This window comes from Hemitrygon akajei, chromosome 11 (genome assembly GCF_048418815.1).
Source record: "Hemitrygon akajei chromosome 11, sHemAka1.3, whole genome shotgun sequence".
Classification (NCBI taxonomy): domain Eukaryota; kingdom Metazoa; phylum Chordata; class Chondrichthyes; order Myliobatiformes; family Dasyatidae; genus Hemitrygon; species Hemitrygon akajei.
Window position 1 is genome coordinate 134,099,941 of NC_133134.1, and position 26,947 is coordinate 134,126,887.

Here is a 26,947-nt window from a genome sequence, read left to right on the forward strand (position 1 = left end):
TTCTGAAGCCGCAGTGTAAAGCAGACTGATATGCTAAAACATGTCAACATTAAGAGGGTAAACTACAACTTTTGAAAAACATTAGTCCCCAGGTCACAATTGAATATATCCCAGTTTACTAAAGGAAGTGAAGAAATATTGCTGTATCTTTGGCACTGATCTTTGTCTTCATTGGCCACAAGTATGGTGTCAGGTATTAGAGAGTGATTTTTTTTTCCTCAATAAAGGGAGTAGAGATAAGCTTGGCAATTGTAGACTAGTGAGTCTTACTTCAGTGGATGGAAACCATTGAAAATTCTTAGAGTATATACAAACAGTTGGAAAAGTGTATTCTAATTAGGGATAGTTAGCATAGCTTTATAATGTGTAGGTTATGCCTTAGGAGCCCAATTGAATTCTTTGAAGATATGACACATTGATGAAGGTAGGAGTAGTGTATATAGATTTCAGTAAGGTGTTTGACAAGGCCTTATCAAACATCCTACTGAAGGCAAGCTCATTTGGAAAGTCAGGAGGCTTGGCTTAGTTCAAAGGTCATCTTGTTCACAGGCCAAAATTTGAAAACCCTGTGCATCATAATGCTTAATTACAAGTATATAGATGCTGCTTCAACAATCTCAAACATTTGATTCCTTGATGTCAGAGCTTAAGAGAAATATTAAACTCAAATTAAAACAATCAGCTCAATGACATTTTAAAACCCTTTATTGCTGAAATAACATGTCAAAATTTCTTCCCAAGACAATATTAGAAGATTCAAATGGCTCCAGTCCAGACTACAAATCATGTTAAATAAGAAAATGAAACAATATTCAATATTGGTCCATAAGATGTATTCCATGCAGGACCAACATAAAGATATTATGGTATTACAGTGTTTCAAATTTGAATACAAAAAATTTGCATAGAAGTATAAAGATTCTTGGAAACAACTTAATGCATTCTCAAAAATCAACCATACAAGCAGTGTTACATCAGCCAGCAAGACTTGAGTGATGTCCTGCATACGAGGTAGAAACAAACAAGGATTCTCTTGAAACAAATCCTTCTGTAAACCACAAACTCTTCAGTAAACATATCCTAAACGCTCACAGTTACTACTAGCAGTGTCCCTATAAAAATGCTCAGAACCTGTTCCCTCATTTCTTCCCTCCATTTCCAGAATCATATTCCAAAGTAACTTTGAAAAGAACAGCTCATCTACTAGTAGACATTTTTTTTCCTGTATTTTAGTAAGATTGTAAAGATTTGTTGCAACATGTCCGTGCAGTTACATAAGCTAAACTGTAGAGGAAAGCACACACATCAAACTACAGCATCTTTATCCCTAGATTAACAAGCACTGCAACTCAAGATCTTCAGTTTGGATTTGATCTCAATATGCAAGTGCCATCTTCCTGCAATACCAAAGCCAAATTGTCATACTGGCTTCAAAGAACATTATATGGCAAAGGAAAAGCAAGTACATACTTATGTCTGATGGCCAATCACTCTAATTAATGCAAGTTGGGCAAATGATCAATGAGATGTTCTTCCCATTAGGAGGAGCATCAATGCTTTAGTTTCAATATACATTTCAGATTTTTTCTATTTTCAATTCAGCCTCCATTTGTTTGTTTGAAATTCAGCTGATTTCCTGATGCTAAAGTGGTCATATTGATCTGGTAAATGAGGTCATTCAAAACTGTATTAATTTATTTGAAAAAAAAAACTAAATTTGGAGCAATCTTGCCTTTAAGTATTTTTAAAGATACTTTTTGGCAGTGTCCCTATATAACAAGGACTTTTTAAAAAATTCTTAAGAACTATGCCTTGAATCCTTCAAATGTTCTTGAGTATAATTTTCAGCTCTAACAATTACTGGAGAACAAATTTTCTTTAACTTGCTATGTTCTAACACGCTAAATACATAATAGAACATTACACAGATACTCAAAGTACATTCAGAATAAAATACTGCTCCAGGGATGAAGGGAAAGCCTAACATCAATTATAAAAGTATCCACATATCAGCAAATACAGAGTACTCATTTTATCTGGCCCAACTGGGGAAAGGACTCACTAGACATTATCATTTGATACAGGTTTAATCTGTTACATTCTTGGAAATACTCAGGTTAAAGACTCAATTTGCAGATTAAGAATCCCAGTTAAGAAAACCAGTTCTGCACATTTTAACTCAATTTCCAAAATTAAACATTAAAATTACATCCTTGCATTCTGCTCCAAATGAATTAGAGCATGTAGATTTTAAGTAGAGGAGCATTCTTAAGATGTAAATGTAACAATTCTAAATTTTCAAGAAATTAACAGTTCTTCTATTTCAATTGCTAGTTAGTAGTATCGACCAAAGTTATATCCCGAATCCCCAACGTGGGGAGAAAACCTTGAAATTTCTCAGATCCACTAAAGTGTTGATATGAAAAGCTTAATAAGATTGTTTAATTTCTGGAAACAGTAAACCCTCACCTTGGCAATTTTGTTTCAGATCTTTGTAACTAAAGGCTAGTGTTTTAAAATTTGCCTAGTTTCACTACTAAAGTGATATATTATAGTGCTTAGACTACAGAGTTAAGCAAAGCCAAGTGCAAACCACACATCAATTGCAGAAGTAAATATGGCCACTTTCTCAAAAAAAAAGGCAAATATTTACAGATTAGCTTTTGACAAAAAAAAACTTTACAACTGATAGTTAAATTTGTTCAAATTACTCAGTACTCTGCTGAAAGAGAAAGCCATATATTAAGCTTATATAAATAATGCTATACAAACTTGAATTAAAAAATGGTTTCCATATATTTATGTTTTGATCACCTCTACAGTCCAATGCTCAAAGCTTGAAGGCTTTTAAAAATATTTTCACAATGCATCATTAAATTCATGAAGTTTACACTTCACAATGGTTCTGATATTGCAACTGACATTGAAAATAATAAACCACTTTTGATATTAAAGAGATAGATCAAGTTAGAATGTGATAGAACTTCATTGGAATTGGTTCATCATCAGATTTTAAAATGATGCAAGTTGATGGCACTTGCATATCTTGGTCATAATTCTCAGGTTTCATCCTAGTAGTAACGTGTGTACTGGGGATCCTTCAGAATACTTTGGAGAGCCAGCCTCCATACTACATGTTCAAACTAGTGGCAAAAATAAAACAATTTATTTTAATTACCTGTTAACGAGGGTATTTTCTTTGTACTGAATGGTGAAAGGTCAAGCTTTTCTACTTTGGTATACACTGTATCAGCATCAAGGACTTCAAATCACTTATTGCACAGTAATTGATAAAAGTACCAAAATTGACACTCCATTCATGTGGCAGAGGCTAGCACACCTTAAATCACAACATTCAGTTCTTCTAGAAACGCTGGTAGAAAATCAGGAATGCTGAAAACTTGGATTTTTTTTTAGTCTCAAACTGCATTATGTTTGCATACTTCAAGAAAATCAAAAAAGGCAATTTTCTAATTTCCACATTAACCACTTCAGTAACCTGTAAAACTGATTGATACGTTTTAGATTTTTATTTCCTTTATCTCAAAGTCCAAACACCTAACTCTATATAACCCAGTTTTCTGGTTCCACTTTTTTTTAATACAAGGGGTGGAGTGATGAGATGGGGGGCAAGGCTGGTGCAAATGGTAAGTGTTAACTTTCAACTTCCAAACAGTTATGTTTATTCAATTCTACATTTGATGAAGCTACTAAATTTATGACTGAACCAATCTTTGCCAGGTTATCAGATTACCAGACACACTTCAACCCAGGCCATCAGAACTATCTCCCAATACAGTAACTGGGGGAAAAAAAACTACTTGTAGCTAGAAGTTTCTAAAATTCAATTTAGCATCAGTAAATCTAAAATAATTTAAGGCACTCTGGTCACTTATGCTGATCATTTAAAAAAATCATACAGAAAGACAAGTGCAGATGCTTCTATTTTTTGTTACTTACATAACTTTACAAAAAAATAAAAGATATAAGCACAAGGGTCATACAACTATTAAGAATTCAATCCACCCAATTAAATGTTCAAGGACATCATTTAATCAGATAAAGTGAAGGTACAATATAATAGTGTAAATACAAGTTTAATTGCATGGTCAACATCTTTCCCAAACCCCAAAATATCCCCCACCGACATCTCAGCCCCCTCCCCACACAAAAAAAATCTGAGCAATTTAATTGCATAGCTTTCCTCATCCTGACATGAGCTAGCACTGAAGCTCTAAATGTGGCAAGTCTTCAATCTTTGTATGATAAAGAAGCTGTTGAGCTTTATTTCTATGGAAAGTCTCATCCACTTGAGAAAAAGCTTACGTTCCAAGTTCTCCACCTGAAATTTAAAAACAAAGTTTACAAAATTATATTGAATATAATGTTAAATACCAACCACAATGACAACTGTCAAAATGTTGTTTACTAAATGATCTAGTTAAGGAGGAATTCCAACTATGAAAATCTGTTAATTATCATAGCTCCTTTTTTGTTTCTAGGGTCTTCAGAGTATTCCTCTACAATCGCAATTGTCTTCATATTTCAAAAGAATATAAAACGGTTATTTTTAAAAAATATATATCAGCCAGTGGTATAGTGGCATCACCACTGGACTTGGAAGCCAAGGTCCTGGGATGGTATCCAGCCAGCTCCTTGCACACTTTCCATCAGTGGGGGGTTGAGCATCAAACTACCAACCTGGCCTCATAAGAAACAGACAAATGCTATGGAAATGGCACAAAATACCACCTGATGCACCACAAAACGCAAAAAGGAACAACAGTTTTTTAAATATACAGATAACTCAGATGCAAACCCAAATATCATGGTTATCTCTTTCAAAACAGGCAGTTAGATGATCAGTTTATCCTTAAATAATTGACATGACATTTAAAGCAGTAGAATCAGGAAAACCTACATTCTAGCCACACCATTAGAGCTCACTATGCTTTTAAAATTATTTGGAATCCACAGCATTAAAACATCCACATTAAAAAAAGTTGCAAGAAAAATTGACGAAAGGATAGTTAAAAAGCTGCATGTGCTTCACTCCATATACATGTATGGACAGATACCTACATGTCCACAAGTACCCACAAAGGAATTACAGCAATCAGCAAATCATTGGAGCAGTGGGGAAAATTGCATGCCATAATTGGCCACCAAGGTTGAAGATGAACAGAGTCAAGGAAATGTTCTATATGGGAAACTCTCTGAAACACCAAGAGAATACCTGGATTACCTCACCTTTCGGAAGTAAAAATGTTACTTGATATACAAGGAGTACATCTTGAACCAGTAGCATAACCTAATAAACTTGACATATTTACCTCTACATGTCAGTTTTCTTGATGTCAGATGATACTCCATATTTATCTACAGAGCAAAACATTTTCATTCATTAATTCTGCATCACCACTATTATACTCAACAAATAAAAGGTCTATTCTTTTTCATCCCAAACATCCAATGATTTTTAAACAGTATGCAAAGTATTGAAACACTAGATCAAATCAGAATTTAGCTGATACATCTTTAAATTATACACAGATGCAAAATTAAGCAAGATCTTACTGAATGATAAAGTAGGTTCACGGCAGAGTCACTTTTCCCTACGTTATCTGCAGAAGTTGCTCATAAGTTGAAAATTACCTCCAGCTTATTGCTTTTCCCCCCATGAGAAAACAAGGCTCCTCTAGGTAATTACAAACATGGTAATGACACAAGAGATTAAAATGAGGTAATCCAGAATCAAACACAAAGAAAGTGGGGTGGGTGCAGAAGCAAAAATGTGTTTCCAAAACTGGAGGGAGGCCATTGTAAAAAGATCTTTTTCTAAACAAAACTTGCTTCAAATTGTCCTGCACAGAGACAAAAGAGAAATAAAATGTTATTAATATTACAAATATATAAAGGATAGAACTGCCAAATTGCTCTGATTTATGGATTATAAAAAATGGCACTTACAGCTGAAATAACATGCTATGCAGCATACTGAAATCAGCAAAGCACATGAAAGACATTCTCCGATTTTAAATCCTAGGTCTGCTCATCAACAAACCAAAGTAACAATGAGCTTAGACATATTCCACATTTCAAAATGCATTTCACATTTCAACAGTTGGAGAAGGGTTGAGGGTGGCAAGCCATGAACTGTGAACGAAAGCATAAAGATGCCTCAACTAATCAAGATCCCACATTTGCAAATTCAGATAGGTTTTGTAAAATTGTTTTACTTTGAACTCCAAAAGTGTTTGTTAGTCATAAGAATGGAACATACATCCATGATTTCAAAATAACTTCTCCTAAAGCTAATAACATAATATAGCAATGTGCCATGTGCACAATATAGAAATAACTTTGGCACAAAGATCATCTACAGACACCTAATGAAATGTTTTGCATCACGTAAACGGATAGCCAATATAAATTCTTGGAATACATTTAGACATTGCTTTATTGCTTTAATGCAAATTTCCCTGCAAAAACCAGAATCAGGATTATCATCACCACCACCATGTTAACAAATTTCATAACACATCAGCCATATAATGCAATACATGATAAAATAGAAAAAATAAGTAAATCAATAGCAGTAAGTATACAAATACATGGTATAGATTTAAAACAGTGCAAAAACAGAAATATTAAAAAAGTGAGGTAGTGTTAATGGGTTCAGTGTCCATTTAGAAATCGGATAGCAGAGGAGAAGCTTTTCCTGAATTGCCTTCAAGCTTCTGTACCTCCGTGAAGATGTCTTGGGTACCAAGGAGGATAGTACCTAAGATGGAGTTGACTCTAGCTCCTTTTGATCCTCTGCGATCGCCAACCCCCCACCCAAACCAGATAGTGATGCAGCCTACCAGAATGCTCTGCATGGTACATATATAGAAGTGTGTTAGTTGACAAACTAAATCTCTTCAGACTCCTAATGAAATATAATTGCTGTTTTGCCTTGTTTATAGCTGTAATATCCTTACCACGCATGTAAAGTAGATCACCAAAAATACACCCATTCTCTATTTACACACTTTATTTAGGCCTGTCTGATGCATTTAATAAATTACCAAAAACAGGCGATGGTTCAATCCAATGAAACTGCTTCAAAGCTTCCATTAGAGTAAATTAGTGGAATGATACAAGAGTTTGAGCAGTAAATAGATAACAACCAAGAATAAACTACTGTGGTAAAGAATCAACAGTAGGTATTATACTGCTGTTGCTAAGTTGAAAACTGAATTTAAAGCAAATAAGATGCTTCACACACCATTTAAACCTAATTTATGTTGAAGGATCAGAGCTGCCAATGTAACATTTGTCTAAACAGGATAATCCATGTCACAATAACGGCTAACTGCAATAGCCCAGAAAGCTTCTAGAAACAATATACTAACATTAAATCAAATTAGAATGCTCTCTAAGTTTGGGTGCCTTGCTTGAGGGCAAATGGAGAGCTCAAAACAAAGACTTAGGGACATTATCTGATGCCATAAAGCACGTAATTTAATTAAAACTGTTGTCACAGAGAAATCTGTCATATTGAAATGGTGGGCCAGATCTAGTCAGCAAAAACTCAGTACTTCGGAATACAATTAAACTGCAGTAAGTCCAGGAATTATAAATTTGCACTATTAAGCCGAGTACTGACAGACCTTCTGTGATGCTAAATACGAGTTTGCTCCTCTGCTGGACTTCATGCAAAAGACCAACAGCAAAGCTAGCCTTGTTGAGTCACCCCTGTATTTATAAAGGGCAAAATAAGTATGTATTTGACCCTGCAGTATCATTTGCAATCTAAACAATGACTGCTCCTGGCTCATAATTCTAGGATCAGAGTTTGAAATGAAGAAAAGTTTCTCCACCTCAGAGTCTGAGACTCAGTCATTACATTCATTCAAAATAAATTCTTAGATTTTTGGATTTTAAGCAACCGAGTGATATGGGAACAATGCTAGAAAAAAACCGAGTTAGAAGATCAGCTACGATTTTATTGAATGATGAAACAGACTCAAAGGGGCAGATTTTCCTACATTGTTGGTTGTTATAATAAGTGCATATGGCAGGAATGGAAAAGTACAAAAATTTCAAATACTCAAAAACAAATTGCAAGATCCTAAAATGGAACATAGGTTTCAAATCATGCAAGTCTAAAACAGCACCCTAGCTTTACATCAAAATGCCATCAACTGCAGAATTATGTCAACATCTAGTTTTATCCAAATCAAACTTGTTCAAAATGATTCCAAGTGTTTAAATGTCATCATCCTCCAAGGAATACGATAAAACAGTCAAAAATTAATCATGTTCACGTGGATCAGTGTTAACTTTTAAAACTTTTCCTATGATGCGCTTTGGGAGGTTTTAATACATTACACATACACTATGAACACAAGCTACTATGCTGATGTGCCAATCAAAATAGAGGGTGTAGGGGTAGTAATAAATTCTGAGAACCTGAATATTTGAGAGCTCACCACTTAAGGCAGCCAAAGAGGAAATGTTATATGGTACAAATACCAACTTGTTTCTGACAGGTTTGAACCAACTACTTAAACCTTCAAATTTACTTAAAAGTTAATTCTTTGCCATTTTAGTTTTGATCACAACCAAATGTCCTATGACAATCTTTGTTTAGTGTTACAATGCAAAGTACGCTGTCCTGGCAACCCCCAGCAAATCTGAACCTAATCACAGGACAATTTACAATGACCAATTAACCTATCAGGTACATCTTTGGGCTGTGGGAGGCAACTTGAGGACCTGGTGAAAACCCATGTTCCATGGGGAGAATGTTCAGAGACTCCTTACAGAACAACGCCGCAATTTAACTCTGAATTCCACAATGCCCAGAGCATTAATAGCGTCACATTAACCACTACACCGTTCATCAAATTTTCATTACATACACCCAAAATTACCTGATTTTTTTCTTCCAAAAAGCTGCATATCCTTCTATGCATGATTTAAGCATAATGATGTACAGAACATTGCCCAAACTCAATTAAAGGAAATTAAATTAAAACAAGTGTTGATATTGCTATAAAGAACGGTGCAAAAAGGAAAAGTGAAACTGAAACCTACAATCTTATTACATCTCAACAGTACAGTACAGGCCCTTTGGCCAACAATGTTGTGCTGATCTTTCAACCTACTCCAAAATCAATCTAACCTTTCTCTCCTATATATCCATTTCTTTTCAAACATGTGCCTACCCAAGAGCCTCTAATACATCTGCCCCTCCCACCATCCCTGGCAGTACATTCCACACACTAAGCATTCTGTATAAAACCTACCTCTGACATCCCCCCCCCTATACTTTCCTCCAATTACCTTAAAATTAGCCATTGCAGCCCTGGAAGAAAGTTGCTGTCTATACACTTGGTCTATGCCTCTTATTGTATACATCTCTATCAAGTCACCTTTCAATCTTCTTCACTCCAAAGAGAAAAGCCCTAACTCGCTCAACCTTTCATGGCAAATCACTATTTCCTTTATTAAATGAAAACTAATGTAAACTAGCACCTTGATAAAAGTGTTCAGAATTTGTTCCAAGGAATGAGAGCACAAATGGAAACAGCACTAAAATGAGCTGTGCCTGGAACCTGGTGTAAGCCTACTGCAAGGCTTGGTATGGAAAAGATTGCCTGCATGGGCTGCTGTTGAGCAGGCTGTGACAAACCACACAGCTACATAGCTATTTAAGGTTCAAACACATGACACTGATGGACAATAGTAGTGACTGCTCAAGTAACAAATTGCTTGGATCCTCAAAAGATTTGATGGAACCCATTGACCATTCTGTGGTTGATCGCGCAGCTTCCTCCAGCCAAGGGATTATTCTATGTATTAGAGAAGATAACTTTCATCGTCTCCAACAGGTAATGAATGAGGCCACAAGTCTGTCAGAAAATGAAGCAGGTGCCAAGAGTACCCAACAGTTCCCCCATTCTCACTTTGCCAGCTAGGGTGCAGCCCTAAAGTCAACTTACTGCTCAGCAATCACTATTTATCTCAGTTTACACAACATTGGCCCTCAAACTCTTCAAGGAGGAAATCCTCACTGGGAGACCACAGTTGGTGCAGATCAGAAATAATATCTCCTCCTCACTTACAATCAACACTGGTACACCTCAAAGATGTATGCTTATCCCACTGCTCTACTCTCTTTACACCTATGACACAGCTTAAATGCTATCTATAAGTTCACCAATGACACAACTACTGTTGGCAGAATTTCAGATGGTGTACAGGAGAGAGATAGATTAGCTAGTTGAGTGGTGTTGAAACAACAACCTTGCACTTAACATTACTGAGACCAAGGGACAGTGGACTTCAGGAAAGGGAAGTCAGGAGATCAGTCCTCGTCAAGGAGCCAGCAGTGGAAAGGGCGAGTAATTTCAAGTTCCTGGGTATCAACATCTCTTAAGATCTATCTTGGTCCATACATTTTGATGCAATTGCAAAAAAGCCCATATACTTCATTAGCAGTTTGAGAAGATTGGGGCAGCCAGCTGCATTATGGGCACCAGCCTCCCCAGCATCGAAAGGACAGCTTCAAAACATAATGCCCCAAAAAGGCAGCATCCATCATTAAGGACCTCCATCACCCAGTCCTCCTTTTTGCTACCATCAAGGAAGAGATACAAGAGTTTGAAGATACACTCAGCATTTCTGGGACAGTTTCTTCCCCACTGCCATCAAATTTCTGAATAGACAATGAACCCATGTACACTACCTCACTACTTTTTTGCACTATTTATTTAATATATACCTCATTGTAATTTATATTTTAAAATTTGTATACTGCTACAGCAAAACAACACATTTCATGACATATGCCAATGATGTTAAACCTGATTCCAATTCACACCAAGCCATTATCACTGCAAGAGTGCCAGAGGGCAGGGAACCCGACTACAATCCTGACAGGGCAACAAAGGAAGGTGGCTCCCAGGACATGAACCAGGTTCCCAGCAAAGCAATGCACAGTTCAAGTTGTTCTTTTTCCCCCCTTTATAGGGCATAGGGTGGCAGAAAGAATAAGAGACCTTCTTGCTTACATGCAAATATTAAATAAGCCAGCCAGTTTGCTCCAATAATAATTTTACTATGTACAAATCCACTTGGAACAGAATAATAATTCCCCATTCTACACCGCAAACACAGAAGTATTTACCATATGATGCATGATCATCTATTGGCTCAGACTAGCAATCTCCCCATGTAACACAAAAATAAAACTTAAACAAAGTGTTAATCAAACTTATTGCAGAATTTATCCACCGAAAATGTATTCCCCCTCATAAATAATAATCTCCCAAAATACAAAATGAGGGTCTGGGATGCACAGGGGGTGGGGGAAAGAGCATGGGAAGAACAGGAAACACAACAAATCAGATAGTATCTGTGGAGAGAAAAATCAGCTTTTACATTTCAGTTAATGCCATTTCGTCAGCAATGCCAAAAGTGACAGCAGCAAAATACTGACAGTGGTGGCCATCTGAAATATACACACTAAAAATGGCAGCATCTGATCTGTGGAGAGATATGCTAATGTTTCAGGTCAGTGACTTTTAAGATTTGCAAACCAGGGAAAGAACACATAGCTCTAATGACCAAAGGGTAGGCACAAAAAAGAATTGACTAAAAAGGGGAAAAAGAACTAGTATGGTGGGAGTGGGGCAGTATGGGCCAAGTACAAAAAGCAACCAAGAATCAGGGAGAATTTGGAATCCTAAAAAAAATAAAGATGAGGTCTTGTCATGGCTTCCTTTGAATTTAACAGAAATATTATAAAGAAAGGTACCACCCCCGTGGCTTGAAACTAACATTTTCACTTTTTAATTATTTACTAATTGATTGAGATGCAGCATGGAATAGGCACTTGGAGCACTACCACCTGTCAATCTGAACCCAAGCATATTCATATGACAATTTACAGTGGCCAATTAGCCTACCAACTCATAGGTCTTTAGACTGTGGGTGGAAACTGGAACTCCCAGATAAAAACCTAAGCAATCACGGTGGGGATGTACAAACTCCTTACAGGCTGCAGCGGGAACTGAACCTGGGTTGCTGGTACTGTATAAAGTGTTGTCTTAACCACTAAGCTACTGCACCACCATGGAGCATCAATGACCTAAAAACGAAAGATTAATTATTTCTCATTTGATAGACTTGACCTAAACATTGAAACAAAAAATTGACAAGCAAATCAAATCAACATTTCAACAGTTATCAACCTAAATCTCCACAAATATTGTTTTTCAGCATTTTGTCTACTTCCCCAACAAGTTTAATTTACAATAGTGGCAGTCCAGAATATTGTACCAAACTGTACTTTTCAATAGGACAGTTTAGTATTGTCATTCAACGTCTATTTACAACTTTATATAAAATCAACATAACCACTTAACACCAACTACGAAGTCCAGGCACTCTGAGTTGCCTTGAGCCTCTGTCAGATATTAATACGATTTCTTTTCTGGGATAAACTCACCTGTTCCTGTCCCCTGTCTTTTCTGTAATTTCTGGCATTACTCCCAAGTCATTAAACATGCATTAAGTGTGGGAGGAAAAACAATATTTATATTAATAATAAAGATTCTCATGATTAACCCTAAGTATTTTTTAAACTTGTGAAACCCTAAATCATTCCTCCATATGTTGCTCGTTTTGAGCAAGAAAACTTAACATCTGTAAAATACCGTCATTCTTTTGCCCTGAAGAGGAAAGAAATTTTCAGTGGGATTGCAAAACATTGGTAGCAGTGAGAAGTAAAATTTGACCAGCTGGAGACACTTTTAAGTGTTTAAGACATACTACATTCAAGACCTGAAGTAAGGAAGTAGAATTTTACAACAGGAAGTAACCAGATACACCAGATTACTAGTATATACAATTACCTTAGCCCCAAACATAATCAATAATTTGCTTAATGTATACCTTTTACAAGTTTCCATTGTACAATAGATAATTTAGGCAGCACAAATGACCTGGTCCATCCTAGTTTCTAACTCAAAGGCGTCTGGACGATCCTGTGGATTAGCAGCCAACATGTCTTTAATTAGTTGCTTGATCCCTTCAGACATGAAAGTTCTCCTTTTCTGTGGGATATGTAGTTCCATCTTTGGGTTTTCTAGCAATGCTTCCCCTACAGGTACAATCTCGCTGCCCTGCCTAACGTAGGTCCCAAGCAGTTCTTTCTTAGTCTCGGCATCAATAAAAGTTATACGTTCAATCATGGCCCATATAATTATTCCCAAAGCAAAAATATCCGCTTTAGCCGTGTAGTGTCCTTCCCAGACCTCCGGGGCCATGTAGAAATCAGAGCCACAGGCCGAGGACAGCCAGCACTTGTTGACGTTCACGTTTTTGTTATTCGCCGCTCCACCGCCCACAACGCAGACTTTACTGAGGCCGAAATCGGCCACTTTGAGAATGGGAACGCCTGACTTCTCGGAAATCAGGATGTTGTCGGGCTTGAGATCCCGGTGGACTATGTGGTTCTTGTGCAAAAAAGCGATGGCGCTGGTCAGCTGGAGCATGAAGCTGGTGTTGATGGCCGAGTCGGGCCTCCGGGACAGCACGTACTGGTTGAGGTCGCCGCCGTTGCAGAACTCCATAACGAACCAGAGGTAACAGGGCTCGCCAGCGCCCAGGATGCGCTCGCCCTTCAGCGAGGTCTCGACCAGGCGCAGGTAGAACTCGGAGCGCTTGTTGCCATGGCTCATCTTCTGGGCGATGCCGTTGCGCTGCAGCACGCACTCCTCAAACTGGATCACGTTCTCGTGTTGCCGCTTGAGGCTGGTCAGCGCCCAGAACTCGGACAGGGCCAGCTCCACGTTCTCCGGAGCGTCGCAGCGGATCTTCTTGATGGCCACCCGGGCGCCGCTCTTCCTCACCACCGCCTCGTACACCACGCCGTAGCTGCCGCGGCCTACCTCCTGCACCAGGCTGTACTTGGGCTCCCACAGCAGGCCCGGCGGCCTCGGCGCGGCGGCGGTGCTCCCCGCCGCTGGCCGCTCCTCACGGTTTGTACCTTTTGGGGCGTCGCGAGTTTCCATGCTCCGCACGTCGCTGAGGGGAGACGCTCACGCTCCACATCACTGAGGCAAAGGCAGCTGAGTGCCGGTGAGTCAAGCCGCGGCGGCCGGGCCCTGTGCTGTCCCACAGCCGGCTGCAGGCAGCCGCGGTGCGCGCCTCATCCGCCGCTCCCTCACGGTTCAAGCTCGGGGTGACGGCGCACCCCGGCCACTGAGGAGGGAGGGTGGGTGCAAATCAACCTACGGCCGCTTCCCACTCTCCGCGCCGACAACCAAGCGAGCTCCCGACGAGGCAACTAACTCAGAACGGGCCTCTCGCTACGCTGCTCTCCTCTCATTCATTCCTGGGAAGCTCGGCCTCTCGCTGCTGCCTGCCTCCGCCCTTTCCTGCCGCCCGCCGCCAGTCCGGAGCAGCTTTCGCACTCACGTGTCAGCGAGTGGCGGAAGCGTCGCTCTGGTATTGGCCCTGACTCTGCGCTCTGGCTGGTCCTCTCTTCCCCCACCGTTTTACTCGTGAAACTTTGGGCGGTCGCTTCTAATTTGTTTCAGAGTTCAAAAAATGCTTGACATATTGTAAAGTGTCCAATTCCTTTTTCACTTCACATACTTCGGGTTGTCACCATTCCCCTAGAGGTTTTACACGTATTTCTTTCCAAACAAAAAATAGCAGACGCTCAGATAAGTTGCGGGTAGCCCGACCTTGATCTCAGAACCAAAGGTTTCCAAAGATCCAATCTCTGGGAATGGCTGATATATTTAGGAAAAGGCGACAGACGCTGGTAGCTGCTAATCCAGAAACGTTATCACGAATTTGTTAAAAGTTTTGAATGTCCCCAAAACGCTTCACGGTCAATTAACGTTGAAGCATAGCCATTGTTTTGAATGTAGGCAAAGAATTTGTACATGGCATTGCAAAAATATTGTAGCAAGTGACCGCCTTGATTTTTTTTCCGGATAACTTGTCTGGGACATTTTGAATTGCAGTTGCCTGGATCCTTGATGTTTTTGTTTCCATTAAATCTCAATGAAACTGCAAATAATGCTGTTGGAGTGTGATATGGGTGTTAAATCTGAATAAGTAACTAAGAATAAGCAAAATGGTGATCCAGATGATCTTTACAAGTGACCTGATCAGTAGTAAGTGAAATTCAGTAGAGCATAGGTGAATTAGAGAAAACTAGAAGAAAATGAATAGAATATGTGCATGGTCCAAAATGACAGAAATAAATAAAGGTACCATGTAGGTTGTTAATATAACCTATCACAACATAATGATTTTTTTAAAAATCATGCAATGTTCATTATTCATCAGAGTCCTGATGAAGGGTCTCAACCCAAAACGTCAACTTTATTCTCCACACAAGTTGCTTGATCTGCTGAGTTCTTCTAGCACTTTGGGTGTGTTCCACTGATGTCTATACTCGTACAATAAGAGCTGGATTTGCTTCACTACCATGCCTCAACTCAAACTAAACAACAAAAATGGTAGGACAAGGCCAAAAATAAAGTGGATTTTGTGTCCTCTGTCTCTTCTGGATGTCCTATTACCGAGGCATTTTAATAACCACATAATTGCTTTGCCTCTTCCAGAAACCACCTGTTAATAGCTAAGTGGGTAGCAGTGATCACAGGCATGGTCTCCTGATAAAGAGAAAAGAGCTAGAAAGAGTTTTCTGTCCCTCAGATGAGCACAGTCACTTTTATGCATCACTACACTGCTGAACAGTAGAGGAAGGCAAAGAAGAAAATATATGGACACTGTGAAAGAACTAACAGATATGATTGACGCTGCGAGGGATTGTTCGATGTGGAGACCCATGATCACCCAAGCATATAACACGCAAGGCACATGGAGAGAGAGAGAGAGAGACTACTGAAGTATACAAAAACAATGTATATTTCTGCCTTTACTATGTGTGCAGTGCTGTACATCTTCTGCTCCTACTTGCAACCCCATAATATTTGCAGTGCCATCTAATCCTATCATATTCATTGAATGGGGGAATTTTACTCTGAATGTCTTTATCCAAGAAATGAGACTAGTGTTCCACTGAGATGGACATCCCACCGCTACTTCCCAACAAAGGAGGATATCCTGTCCCATTAACATGAGGATGTGTTGTACATTTCTGTTCTGAGATATGAGAGTGAATTCAGGAGCAAGAAGTGGTTCAGAGAGAAAAATCGTGTTTGTTTTAGTTTTTTACTTTTAGTACTTAGAGACCTCTACAGTATCATATTATTCTTTCCTAACTCGTAACTCGAGCCAGAGCATTTAAAATTCCTGCTCGCATCTCCTATGGTATTTTAGGAAGGTAAGCAATCTAAATACAGGAAAAAGGATATTACAGCAATAAAATGAGGACCTGAGGTTATTATCATTGTAAAAACTAATATTTATAGAAAAACAATGCTACAATGAGTAGCAGATGTGGTATACGCAATGAGCTGCATGCGGTGGAAGTCAAAGGACAGTCCCTACTATCCTAGTGGGGAAGAATAATTATAAGTTCCTGTCACTGATAATACAGTGTACACATTGTATCAAAAATAACTTTGATTTAAGCAGTGATTTTATTTTGGTAAATTAATCCACGCAACAAGAGCAGGATTGATACCGTTTAGCTCTTCAAACCTACTGCACCACTCAATAAGATGATTTGTAATTGGGATTATCATTTCTTAAGACAACATAAAAGAAGGTCATTTGGCACAGTGCATCCACATCAGCTTCCAGGGCAACAATCCCATTAGTTTCCCACTCTGTACTTCCCTAAACACCTACGAATAGTTCTCCCACAGAGGCCCATTCACTCTACTTTAAATACTTTGTATTCTTTAAGTACTACCTACAATAAAGAGTAATTTATAGCCCCATATAACATACCAGCATGTCCGTGGGATGTGTAGGGAAATCTGACCTCTCTCAGAGGTAATCTATGGCGAAAGTGCAAACTACACAGATAATACCCATGGCCAGAATCAAGATCAACTGCTTAGAGTTGTGATCTGACAGAAACTACTACTCCACTAAGCCACCCTGATCTACTGCACTGGGAAGGCCAATAAAGAGTGCATGCTGACAGTGTATATATTTTGTATTGAAGCCCCACATCAGGATGATATTCTGCTATTTAATGTTTCTGATGTTGATCTAGATATCTTTCAAAAGCCCATCAAGCTTATTAAAATAATTAGGGCATGCATTAAGTACCAGGACACACATCTAAGGTGAGAGGGGAAAAGTTTAAAGGAGGTGTGTGGGATAAGCTTTTTTTTTACACAGAGAGTAGTAGATACCTGGAACAGGCTGCCAGAGAATGTGGTGCAAGAAAATACAAAAGTGGTGTTTAAGACCCTGTTAGATAGTTTCCCAATGGTTTGATGATGTGGGTGAGTGGGAGTGAACATTGAGAATGCTTATAAATACGTAGAAGATGGAGGGATGTGGATCATTTAGGCGTGCTGAAGGGCCTGTACTGTGCAGGACTGTGCTATGTTCTAATTACAGGCAGAAAAGAACTGGTTTAATTTGACATCATGTTTGGCATAGAGGTTGTGGGCCTAAGAGATTGTTCTTCTGCTATATTGTTCTGAACCAGACCCACTTAGAGAACCTCCACTCTTACTGTGTGTTAACCACCCCATCCCTAATAGTAATATTTTTTTATTGAAAATTAGGCCGAAGGCATCAGGATGCATTCTCCCAGTGGTTTGATGATGTGAGTGAGTGGGAGTGAACATTAAGAATTCTTAAAACTTGATCCATATAACAAAATAACTTCTGGAACAGGTGAGGTTGCTGTCTTTATATGATACACAAGCATGCTCAACCGTCATTGTCAAGACCAGCTCCTGTATGAGAAGTCCACTTCATTGCCATGCCTCAGATGTGCAATAGAATACTACATTTATTTGCATAAGACACAAAAACATTGCAGTAAGTAAAATAATGTTCAGACTGTTATTTCTTAATGACTATTTCCTCTGCTGACAGAATACCTGTTCAATCATTTAAATTACGAGGGGTGATTGATAAGTTCATGGCCTAAGGTAGAAGGAGTCAATTTTAGAAAACCTAGCATTTATTTTTCCTACATTTACACACTTAGTCCAGCGGTCGTGGAGCATACGGATCCCTTCTTTGTAGAAGTCGGCGTCTTGGACCTCCAGAAGTGGTCCACAGCAGGGCTGATTGATAAGTTTGTGGCCTAAGGTAGAAGGAAATGAGTTATACAGCTCTCGTTACATGCACCTGTAGTTCAACTCTTTGAGTGATTACGCAGTAAGTTTGAAGTTAATAGGTCATCTCCTTCTTCCTTAGGCCATGAACTTATCAATCACCCCCGCTGTGGACCACTTCTGTAGGTCCAAGAAGCCTACTTCTACAAAGAAGGGATCCGTATGCTCTACGACCACTGGACTAAGTGTGTAAATGTAGGAGGGGACTATGCTGAAAAATAAATGTGCTAGGTTTTCTAAAATTGACTCCTTCTACCTTAGGCCACGAACTTATCAATCACCCCTTGTAATTTATTTTTTTGCAAAAGTAGGATATGAGGGGTAGAGAGGATAAATCCAAGCAGTCTTTTTCCATTGAGATTGTGTGACACTAGGACTAGAGATCATAGGTTAAGGGTGAAAAGTGAAATATTTAAGGGGGACTTGAGTGGATTCTTCTTCACCCAGTGTAGTGTTAGTGAGGATCGAGCCGCCAACAAAGGTGCAGGTCCAATTATAATACTTAGGGGAAGTTTGGATAAATGCAAGGATGGAGGGTTTTGGAGAGCTATGGTCCAGGTGCGGGTTGATGGTACTAGGCGGAATAAGTTTGGCACGGACTGGATGGAAGGAAGGTCCTTGTGACTCTGCTATATTGTGCTATATTGTGACTCTGCTATATTGTGATTCTCTATGACTCTATAGTAATTGAACTGAAAAATTCATGGCCTCTATTCACGGTTTCACCTCTCCTAGTCACAAATTTTCTCCAGATTTGTCACTATCTAAAATGAGTATCTTTTTCTCATTCTCAGATACGCCAAAACCCTAAACTCTAAATTTTCATCCCAAAACATTTCTGCCTTACAATGTTAAAATCTGCCTTTGCTGGGATTTTCCTCATCCGCACTAATATCTCCTACATGGCTTAGCATCATGTTTGTTTTGTTTTATAAATGCCTCATAAAGAGCTTTGGCACTTTTCTTTTTTGCTCTGTTAAAGGTTCTGTGTAAGTGGAAGTTGTTATTTAAATTATACTGTCATGGCATATCATGTTATAGTAAAACTATTTAAACATGTTTTGAGATGACAAGCTAGTTTTACAGCAGAATAATTTTGCCCCAGGAAAAGATTACCCTGTCAGTTCAAATGCATTAATAATAATAATGCATCTCGCAGCTAATCACCTCTCACTTAGATAACCACAATATACTTACAGAAGAGAAGAAAGGAAGACATAAGGGTATGAAAGGATGCAAAGAACAATTAATAATAGATCCTGTAAGTCTATATCAAGCCTGCAGGAAAAGCAGAAATCTTTCATGTTGTTATATTGACTATCAAAAAGCATTTCTAACCCACACACATGGTTAATATAAGCTCTTAATATATATTTAAATTATGTCCAATACTTGTGAAATTTCTTCAACATCTGATGAAGCATTGGCTTACTATAATCGCCCTACGTATTAACAACCAAAAAGAACAACCACCATTATCAAAATAGACCAAAACATTTTTCAGGGCGACTCTCTAAGCCCACTGTGGTTTTATCTAGCTTTAAACTGGCTCTCTGATTTACAGAATCGGATAAAAGTAGGGTATCAAATTACAAATTATACCTTAGCTTGCCATCTATACACGGCCAATTTGAAATTATATGCTCCTTCATCAGTAAAGCCAAAGCAAATAATTCAACTATATTAAAGAAGATTATAGCTGGGAGCTTGATGTTCAATGATACCCATTGTACTGAAAGAATAGGCAGGAAGGCAGAGGAGGTGGCATGTCTCTGTTTGTAAAAAATGAAATTAAATCATTAGAGAGAGGTGACATAGGTGTTGAATCATGGTGGATAGAGCAAAGGAACTGCAAGGGTAAAAAGAGCCTGATGGGAGTTATATACAGACTTAAAACAGTCGTAAGGATGTGGTCAAAAAGTTACCAGAGGAGATAGAAAATGTATGCCAAAAGGACAATGTTACACTAGTCATGGGGGATTTCAATAGCTAGATTGGGAAAATCAGGTTGGTGTGCAATTCCAAGGGGGAGTATTCCTAAAATGCCTGTGAGATGGCTTTTTAGAGCAGCTCGTGGTTGAACCCATTAGGGGATCTGCTATTCTGGATTGGGTGTTGTGCAATGAACTGAATTGATTAGAGAGCTTAAGGTAAAAGAACCCTTAGGGGAAAGTGATCATAATAACTTCAAATTCACCCTGAAATTTGAGAAGGAGAATCTAAAATCAGATGTATCACTATTGCAATAGAGTAAAGGAAATTACAAGGACATGAGAAATGAGTTGGCCAGAATTGATTGGAAAAGAACATTGGCAGGGATGATGGCAGAGAAGCAATGGCTGGTATTTCTGGAAGCAACTGGGAAGGCACAAGAGGTATACATCTCAAAGAGCAAGAAGTATTCTAAAGGCAAGATGACACAATCATGGCTAACAAGAGAAGTCAAAGCCAACATAAAAGCCAAAGAGTGGGCATATAATAGAGCAAAAATGAGTGTGAAGTTAGAGGATTGGAAAGCTTTTAAATGCCAACAGAAGGCAACTGAAGGAGTCATTAAGAATGTAAAGATGGAATACAGAAGTAAGCTAACCTATAATACTAGAGGATATCAGAAATTTCTTCAGATACATAAAGTATAAAAGAGTGAGTGGTGAGGGTAAATATCAGACCACTGGAAACCGATGTTGAGAGGTAGTAATGAGGGACAACAGAATAATGGATGAACTGAGTAAGTACTTTGCATCAGTCTTCACTGCAGAAGACACTAGCAGTATGGAGGAAGTTCCAGGTGTCAGGAGTCATGAAGCGTTACCATTATTAGAGAGAAGGCTCTTTGGAAAATGAAAGGTCTGAAGGTAGGTAAGTCACCTGGACCAGATGGTGCACAGCCAGGCTTCTGAAAGAGGTGCCTGAAGAGACCATGGAAGCATTAGGAATAATCTTTCAAGAATCACTAGATTCTGGAATGGTTCCAGAAGACTGAAAATTTGCAAATGTTACTCCACTCTTCAAGAAGGGTGAGAGGCAGAAGAAAGAAAATTATAGGCCAGTTAGTTTGACATCAGTGGTTGGGAAAATGCTGGAGTCAATTGTTGAGCATTTGGTTTCAGGATACTTGGAGGCACATGATAAAATACGCCATAGTGAGTATGGTTTTCTCAAGGGAAATTCTTGCCTGACAAATCTGTTGGAATTATTTGAAGAAATAACAAGCAGAATAGACAAAGGACATTCGGATGATGTTGTGTACTTGGATTTTTAGAAGACCTTTGCAAGGTGGCACACTTGAGGCTGCTTACATGATTCTAGCATTAATAAAGCAGTGGCTATTGGCAAGAGGCAAGGAGTGGGAATAAAGGGAACCTTTTCTGACTGGCTGCCAGTGAGTAGTGGTGTTCCACATGGTTATGTGTTGGGACCGATTCTTTTCACGTTGTACGTCAATGATTTGTATGATAGAATTGATGGCTTTGTTGCAAGGTATGCAGACAATACAAAGATAGGTGGAGGGGCAGGAAATAGGAAATAGAGAGGCTACAGTAGGACTTAGACATATTCGGAGAATGGGCAAAGAAGTGGCAGATGGAATATATAAAGTGTCGCTAAGTGTATGGCCGTGCACTTTTGCAGAAGATGTGAAAGGATTGATTATTTTCTAAGTGGAGAGAAAATACAAAAAATCTGAGGTGCAAAGGGATTTGGGAGTCCTTGTGCAGGATTCCCTAAAGGTTCATTTGCAGGTTGAGTCTGTGATGAGAAAGGCAAATGCGATGTTAGCATTCATTTCAAGAGGACCTGAAAATAAAAGCAAGGATGTAATGTTGAGACTTTATAAAGCACTGGTGAGGCCTCACTTGGAGTATTGTGAGCAATTTTGGGGCCCTTATCTTAGAAAGAATGTGCTGAAACTGGAGAGGGTTCAAAGGAGGTTCACAAAAGTGATTCCAGGATTAATAGTTTGTCATATGAAGACTGTTGATGGCTCTGGGCCTGTATTCACTGGAATTCAGAAGAATGAGGGGTGGCCTAATTGAAACCCATCAAATGATGAAAGGCCTTGATAGAATGGATGTGGAGAGGATGTTTCCTTTGGTGAGAGTGTTTAAAACTAGAGGACACAGCCTCAGAACAGAGGGGCATCCTTTTGAACAGAGATAAGGAGGAATTTGTTTAGCTAAAGAGTAGTGAATCTGTGGAATTCATTGCCACAGGCAGCCGTGGAGGCAAAGTCTTTATGTATATTTAAGGAAAAAGTTGATAGATTCTTGATTGGTCAGGGCATGAAGGGTTACGGGGGAGGGGGGGAGGCAGAAGATTGAGGCTGAGAGAAAAAAATGGATCAGCCATGATGATATTGCAGAGCAGACTCAATGGGTTGAATGGCCTAATTTTGTTCCTATATCTTATGGTCCTAAATAGTAGAACTATTTTCAAAACATATAAACATGAACTTTGGACTAGTTAAATTCAGAACATTAAACATAAAGAAAGGTGCTATAGAGCTAGTAGAATATAAAACAGAGAGCAGGATACAACAGATGGATGAACATGAAACATAAGTATTTGGGATATCAACAAGCAAAGAAAGTAGATTATACTGCAACAAAGGGAAAACTTTCAACAAAATTTACTTCGCTTCAGAAAATCTGCCGAACAGAACTCAATGGTAAAAATATAACAAAGGCAATAGACACTTTCACTATACCCATTTAACTTTTGGCATAATATCTTGGTCCAAAACCAAGCTGGAAAGTTTACAAAGAAAAAATAAGAACTGAAATGACAAATTTTAGAAAACACACTTAGATTAACACAAGTCAGATAAAACTTCTGATGACATATTTTCATCAATGAAAACAGGATTCAGCACTCCACACAAGCAAATGAAATTCTGATAAGAGCACACCACTAAACTTAAATGAAAGCACAACCCAGAAAGAAGAAGAAACTATCATTACAGAAGAAAAAGTAAACCAATGGAAGAGCATGACCCTCCATGGTAGACATCCCCACAATATGAGGAGACTAGATGTTGACAAGAAAGTGTTGGATGCCTTACTCAGAGTTGGAGACCACTTCCCAGAAACAGAGGGGTTCCTTGTGGCAATACAGGATCAGGTGGTTAACACAAAAAAAATCAAAAGTACATAATGAAAAACCAACAAATTCAAGATGATAAATTCAGAAATGCCAAGAGAAACCAGAAACAATCCAACACATTACAGGATCCTGTAGCAGTTTAATTCAGTCAGATTACACAGGATCAATCAAGTAGCAAGTATCATTCACCAAAATCGTGTTTTAAAATACAAACTGATAAAAGACACCATATCTTACTATAAACACATCTGATCCAGTTTTAGAGTCAAAGTCCGACAAGTTATATTATGACCAATCCATTATTACGTTTGTACAAACAGAACAATCCATAGTGATCATACCGATATAATATTACAGGATAAGCAAGCAAGAACATAGAACATAGAATAGTACAGCACATTACAGGCCCTTCGGCCCACAATATTATGCCGACCCTCAAACCCTGCCTCCCATATAACCCCCCACCTTAAATTCCTCCATATACCTGTCTAGTAGTGTCTTAAACTTCACTAGTGTATCTGCTTCCACCACTGACTTAGGCAGTGCATTCCATGCACCAACCACTCTCTGAGTGAAAAACCTTCCTCTAATATCCCCCTTGAACTTCCCTTCCCTTACCTTAAAGCCATGTCCTCTTGTACTGAGCAGTGGTGCCCTGGGGAAGAGGCGCTGGTTTTCCACTCTGTCTATTCCTCTTAATGTCTTGTACACCTCTGACGAGACCCTTCGTCAGGACTAACTGAAAGACAGGAGAGGGAGGGATGAAGCTAAGAGCTGGAAAGTTGATTGGCAAAAGGGATACACAGTTGGAGAAGGGAAAGGATCATGGGCCCTCCTGTCTTCTCCTATCATTTTGGATCTACCCCTCCCCCTCCCACTTTGAAATCTCTTACTATCTCTTCTTTCAGTTAGTCCTGACGAAGGGTCTCGGCCCGAAACGTCAACTGTACTTTTTCCTATAGATGCTGCCTGGTCTGCTACGTTCCACCAGTGTTTTGTGTGTGTTGCTTGAATTTCCAGCGTCTGCAGATTTCCTCGTTTTTGCCTCTGTATTTATGCCCTTTTTTTCTCCCACTTGGGTGACATAACACAAACGATCTAAAAGCATTGTTTGGAAACATGAACATGTTCACATTTCACAATTAATGCTGTAAAGCAAACTTCTGAGTTCACAAACCTGTCAACTGTAAATTCATCAGATATTGATAGGCTAAATAATATTATCCATTTGTTCTGCAAGCTTCTGTGAACTAAGCAACTTGAGTCAGCTTATCTATTTGAAACACCCAAATTAAAAACCTATTGTGTTATACTACATCTTTGAGCAGTAAAGCAGATACAGTGACTAGCATTCTCACTGACGGAGCATCTTCTAAACTATTCTTTCAAGGGTTCTTTTATAACTTCAAACTGATTACTGTTTTCCCTTTACATTTGAAGAACTGAAGAATGACTTCCATTTGCAACCAGAAACTATACAAACTGGTTAGCTGCAAGTTTAATTATATCTGTTTGTGATCTTTCAAATGGAAGCTGCTTGTGTTTAGAAAGCAATCTTAGCAAACATGAGACCTCCTGTCCAAGGAAAGTGAATATCCATCACATTGCAAGATTGAAGCGAAATGGAAGTTTGCACCTGAAAAAAGAGGAATGAATATCCTGACTGGGAGCTTTGCTCATGCTACTCAGGAGAGAGAATTTCAACTAGTTTTGCAGGGGTCTGAGAACCAGAGCCCCAGGTCAGTAAGGGAAGGATCAGACAACAAGTTAGATGTCAGGGAAAACATTGAAAGGCAAAATCTGAATAGCAGGAATGATGGGTCAGATAGTTTGAAATGTGTATATTTTAATGCTAGGAATATTATGAGCAAGGGTGATGAAAGAGCATAGACCAGTCCATGGAAATACAATGTTGTAGCCATTACTGAAATTTGGTTGAGAGAGGGGCAGGAAGGGTGATTAATGTACCAGGTTTTCAAAGTTTTAGAACAGATAGAGGAGGTAAAAGGCGAGGAGGGGGAGTTGCACTACTAATCAAGGACAATATCACAGCTCACTCAGGGGAGACATAATGAAGGGGTCAGACACTGAGCCCACTTGGGTAGAACCCAGGAATAGGAAGGGTGCAATCACACTAATGGGATCACCCTAATGGCCCACCAGAACATTCAGGAACAGACATGTAATCAGATTAAGGAAATATGTAAAAATAATAGGGCTGATGCCTTGGAGGATTTCAACTTCCCTTATATAAACTGGGACCTTCTTAGTGAAAGGGATTTAGATGGAGCAGAATTTGTTAAGTGTATCCAGGAAGGTTTCTTAAGTCATTATGTGGACGGTCAAACAAGAGGATGGGCCATATTGCACATGGTGTTGGGTAATGAGCCTGGCCAGGTGACTGAACATTCAGAGGGTATACATTTAGGGAACAGTGACCACAATTCCTTAATTTTCAGGAAGCTATAGATAATGATAGATATGGTCTTTGTAGGAGAGTTTTAAATTGGAGTAGGGAAAAGTATGGCATTAGGCAGGAACTTAGAAGGGTTAATTGGGAACACCTTCCCTCTGGCAAGTCCACATCAGACGCATAGAGGGTGTTTAAGGATCAATTGCACAGAGTACAGGAAAGGTATTTTCCTGTTAGAAGGAAGGATGAGGATGGAAAGGTAAGGGAACCTTGGATGTCCAGAGAAGAGATGAATTTAGTCAAGTAGAAAAAGGAAAAGTATGCAAAGCTTCAGAAGTTAGGATCAAATGAAGCACATGGGGAATTTAAAGAAGCAAGAAAAAAAAACTGAAGAAGGGAATTTCTCTGACAGGGTTTGTAGACCATTATTTCCTATGAAGCAAAACCCAAGATCATAAATGGCAGCGATGCTACCAGATGAACTCAACAAGGGAGTATATAACTACAGCTGTGAGGATTCCTGCTGCACCCAGGAACCCTGTGATCTCTATCTCAGAGGCCAATGTCAGGCTGTCTTTCAGGAGGGTGATCTCTTGCAAGGCGGTAGTCCCCAATGGAATACCTGGTAAGGCTCAGAAAACATTAGCCAACCAACTGGCAGGTGTATTCAAAGACATTTTCAATCTCTCACCACTACAGTCAGAAGTTCCCACCCGCTTCAAAAATGCAACAATTGTACCAGTGCCCAAGGACAGTAGTATGAACTGCCTTAACAAGTTTGAAAGGTTGGTCATGGTTAGAATCAATACTTGTCTTAGCAAGGACCTGGACCCACTGCAATTTGCCTAGAGCCACAATAGGTCTACGGCAAACACAATCTCAAGGGCTCTTCACGTAGCCTGCAGCCATGGACAATACAAACAAGAGTGCTTTTCATTTGGCTATAGCTCAGCATTTAACACCATCACTCCAACAGTCCTGATCACAAAGCTCCAGAACCTGGGCCTCTGTACCTCCTTCTGCAACTGGATTCTTGACTTTCTAACCAAAAGATCACAGTCTGTGTGGATTGATAATAACATCTCCTTCTTGCTGACAATCAACCCTGGCACACCTCAGGGATGTGTGCTTACCCCACTGATCT

At 39.1% G+C, this 26,947-nt stretch overlaps 1 protein-coding gene across 5 annotated transcripts; it reads right to left on the minus strand.

The window, feature by feature from the left end:
• Positions 1-687: 687 nt before the first annotated feature.
• On the minus strand, positions 688-14,471 carry LOC140736019 (serine/threonine-protein kinase 35-like). 5 transcript variants are annotated; one of them, XR_012100866.1, is made up of 4 exons: positions 12,949-14,471; positions 5,578-5,864; positions 5,334-5,379; positions 688-4,342 (listed from the first exon to the last, which is right to left on the minus strand). XR_012100866.1 is itself a non-coding variant. In XM_073061699.1 (2 exons), exon 1 carries the CDS (start codon positions 14,067-14,069, stop codon positions 12,981-12,983), a length of 1,089 nt encoding a protein of 362 aa, XP_072917800.1. In that variant the 5' UTR covers positions 14,070-14,467; the 3' UTR covers positions 688-4,342; positions 12,949-12,980. The 5 variants fall into 5 exon arrangements, 1 of the variants encoding a protein (XP_072917800.1); XR_012100864.1 differs by adding an exon at positions 5,971-6,156 and having other exon boundaries at positions 5,334-5,864; XR_012100863.1 differs by having other exon boundaries at positions 5,334-5,864.
• Positions 14,472-26,947: the final 12,476 nt, after the last annotated feature.

What these genes read in the sequence shown, in the direction of transcription:
- LOC140736019 (XM_073061699.1), bottom strand. Translation starts at nt 14,069, where the DNA reads ATGGAAACTCGCGACGCCCCAAAAGGTACAAACCGTGAGGAGCGGCCA.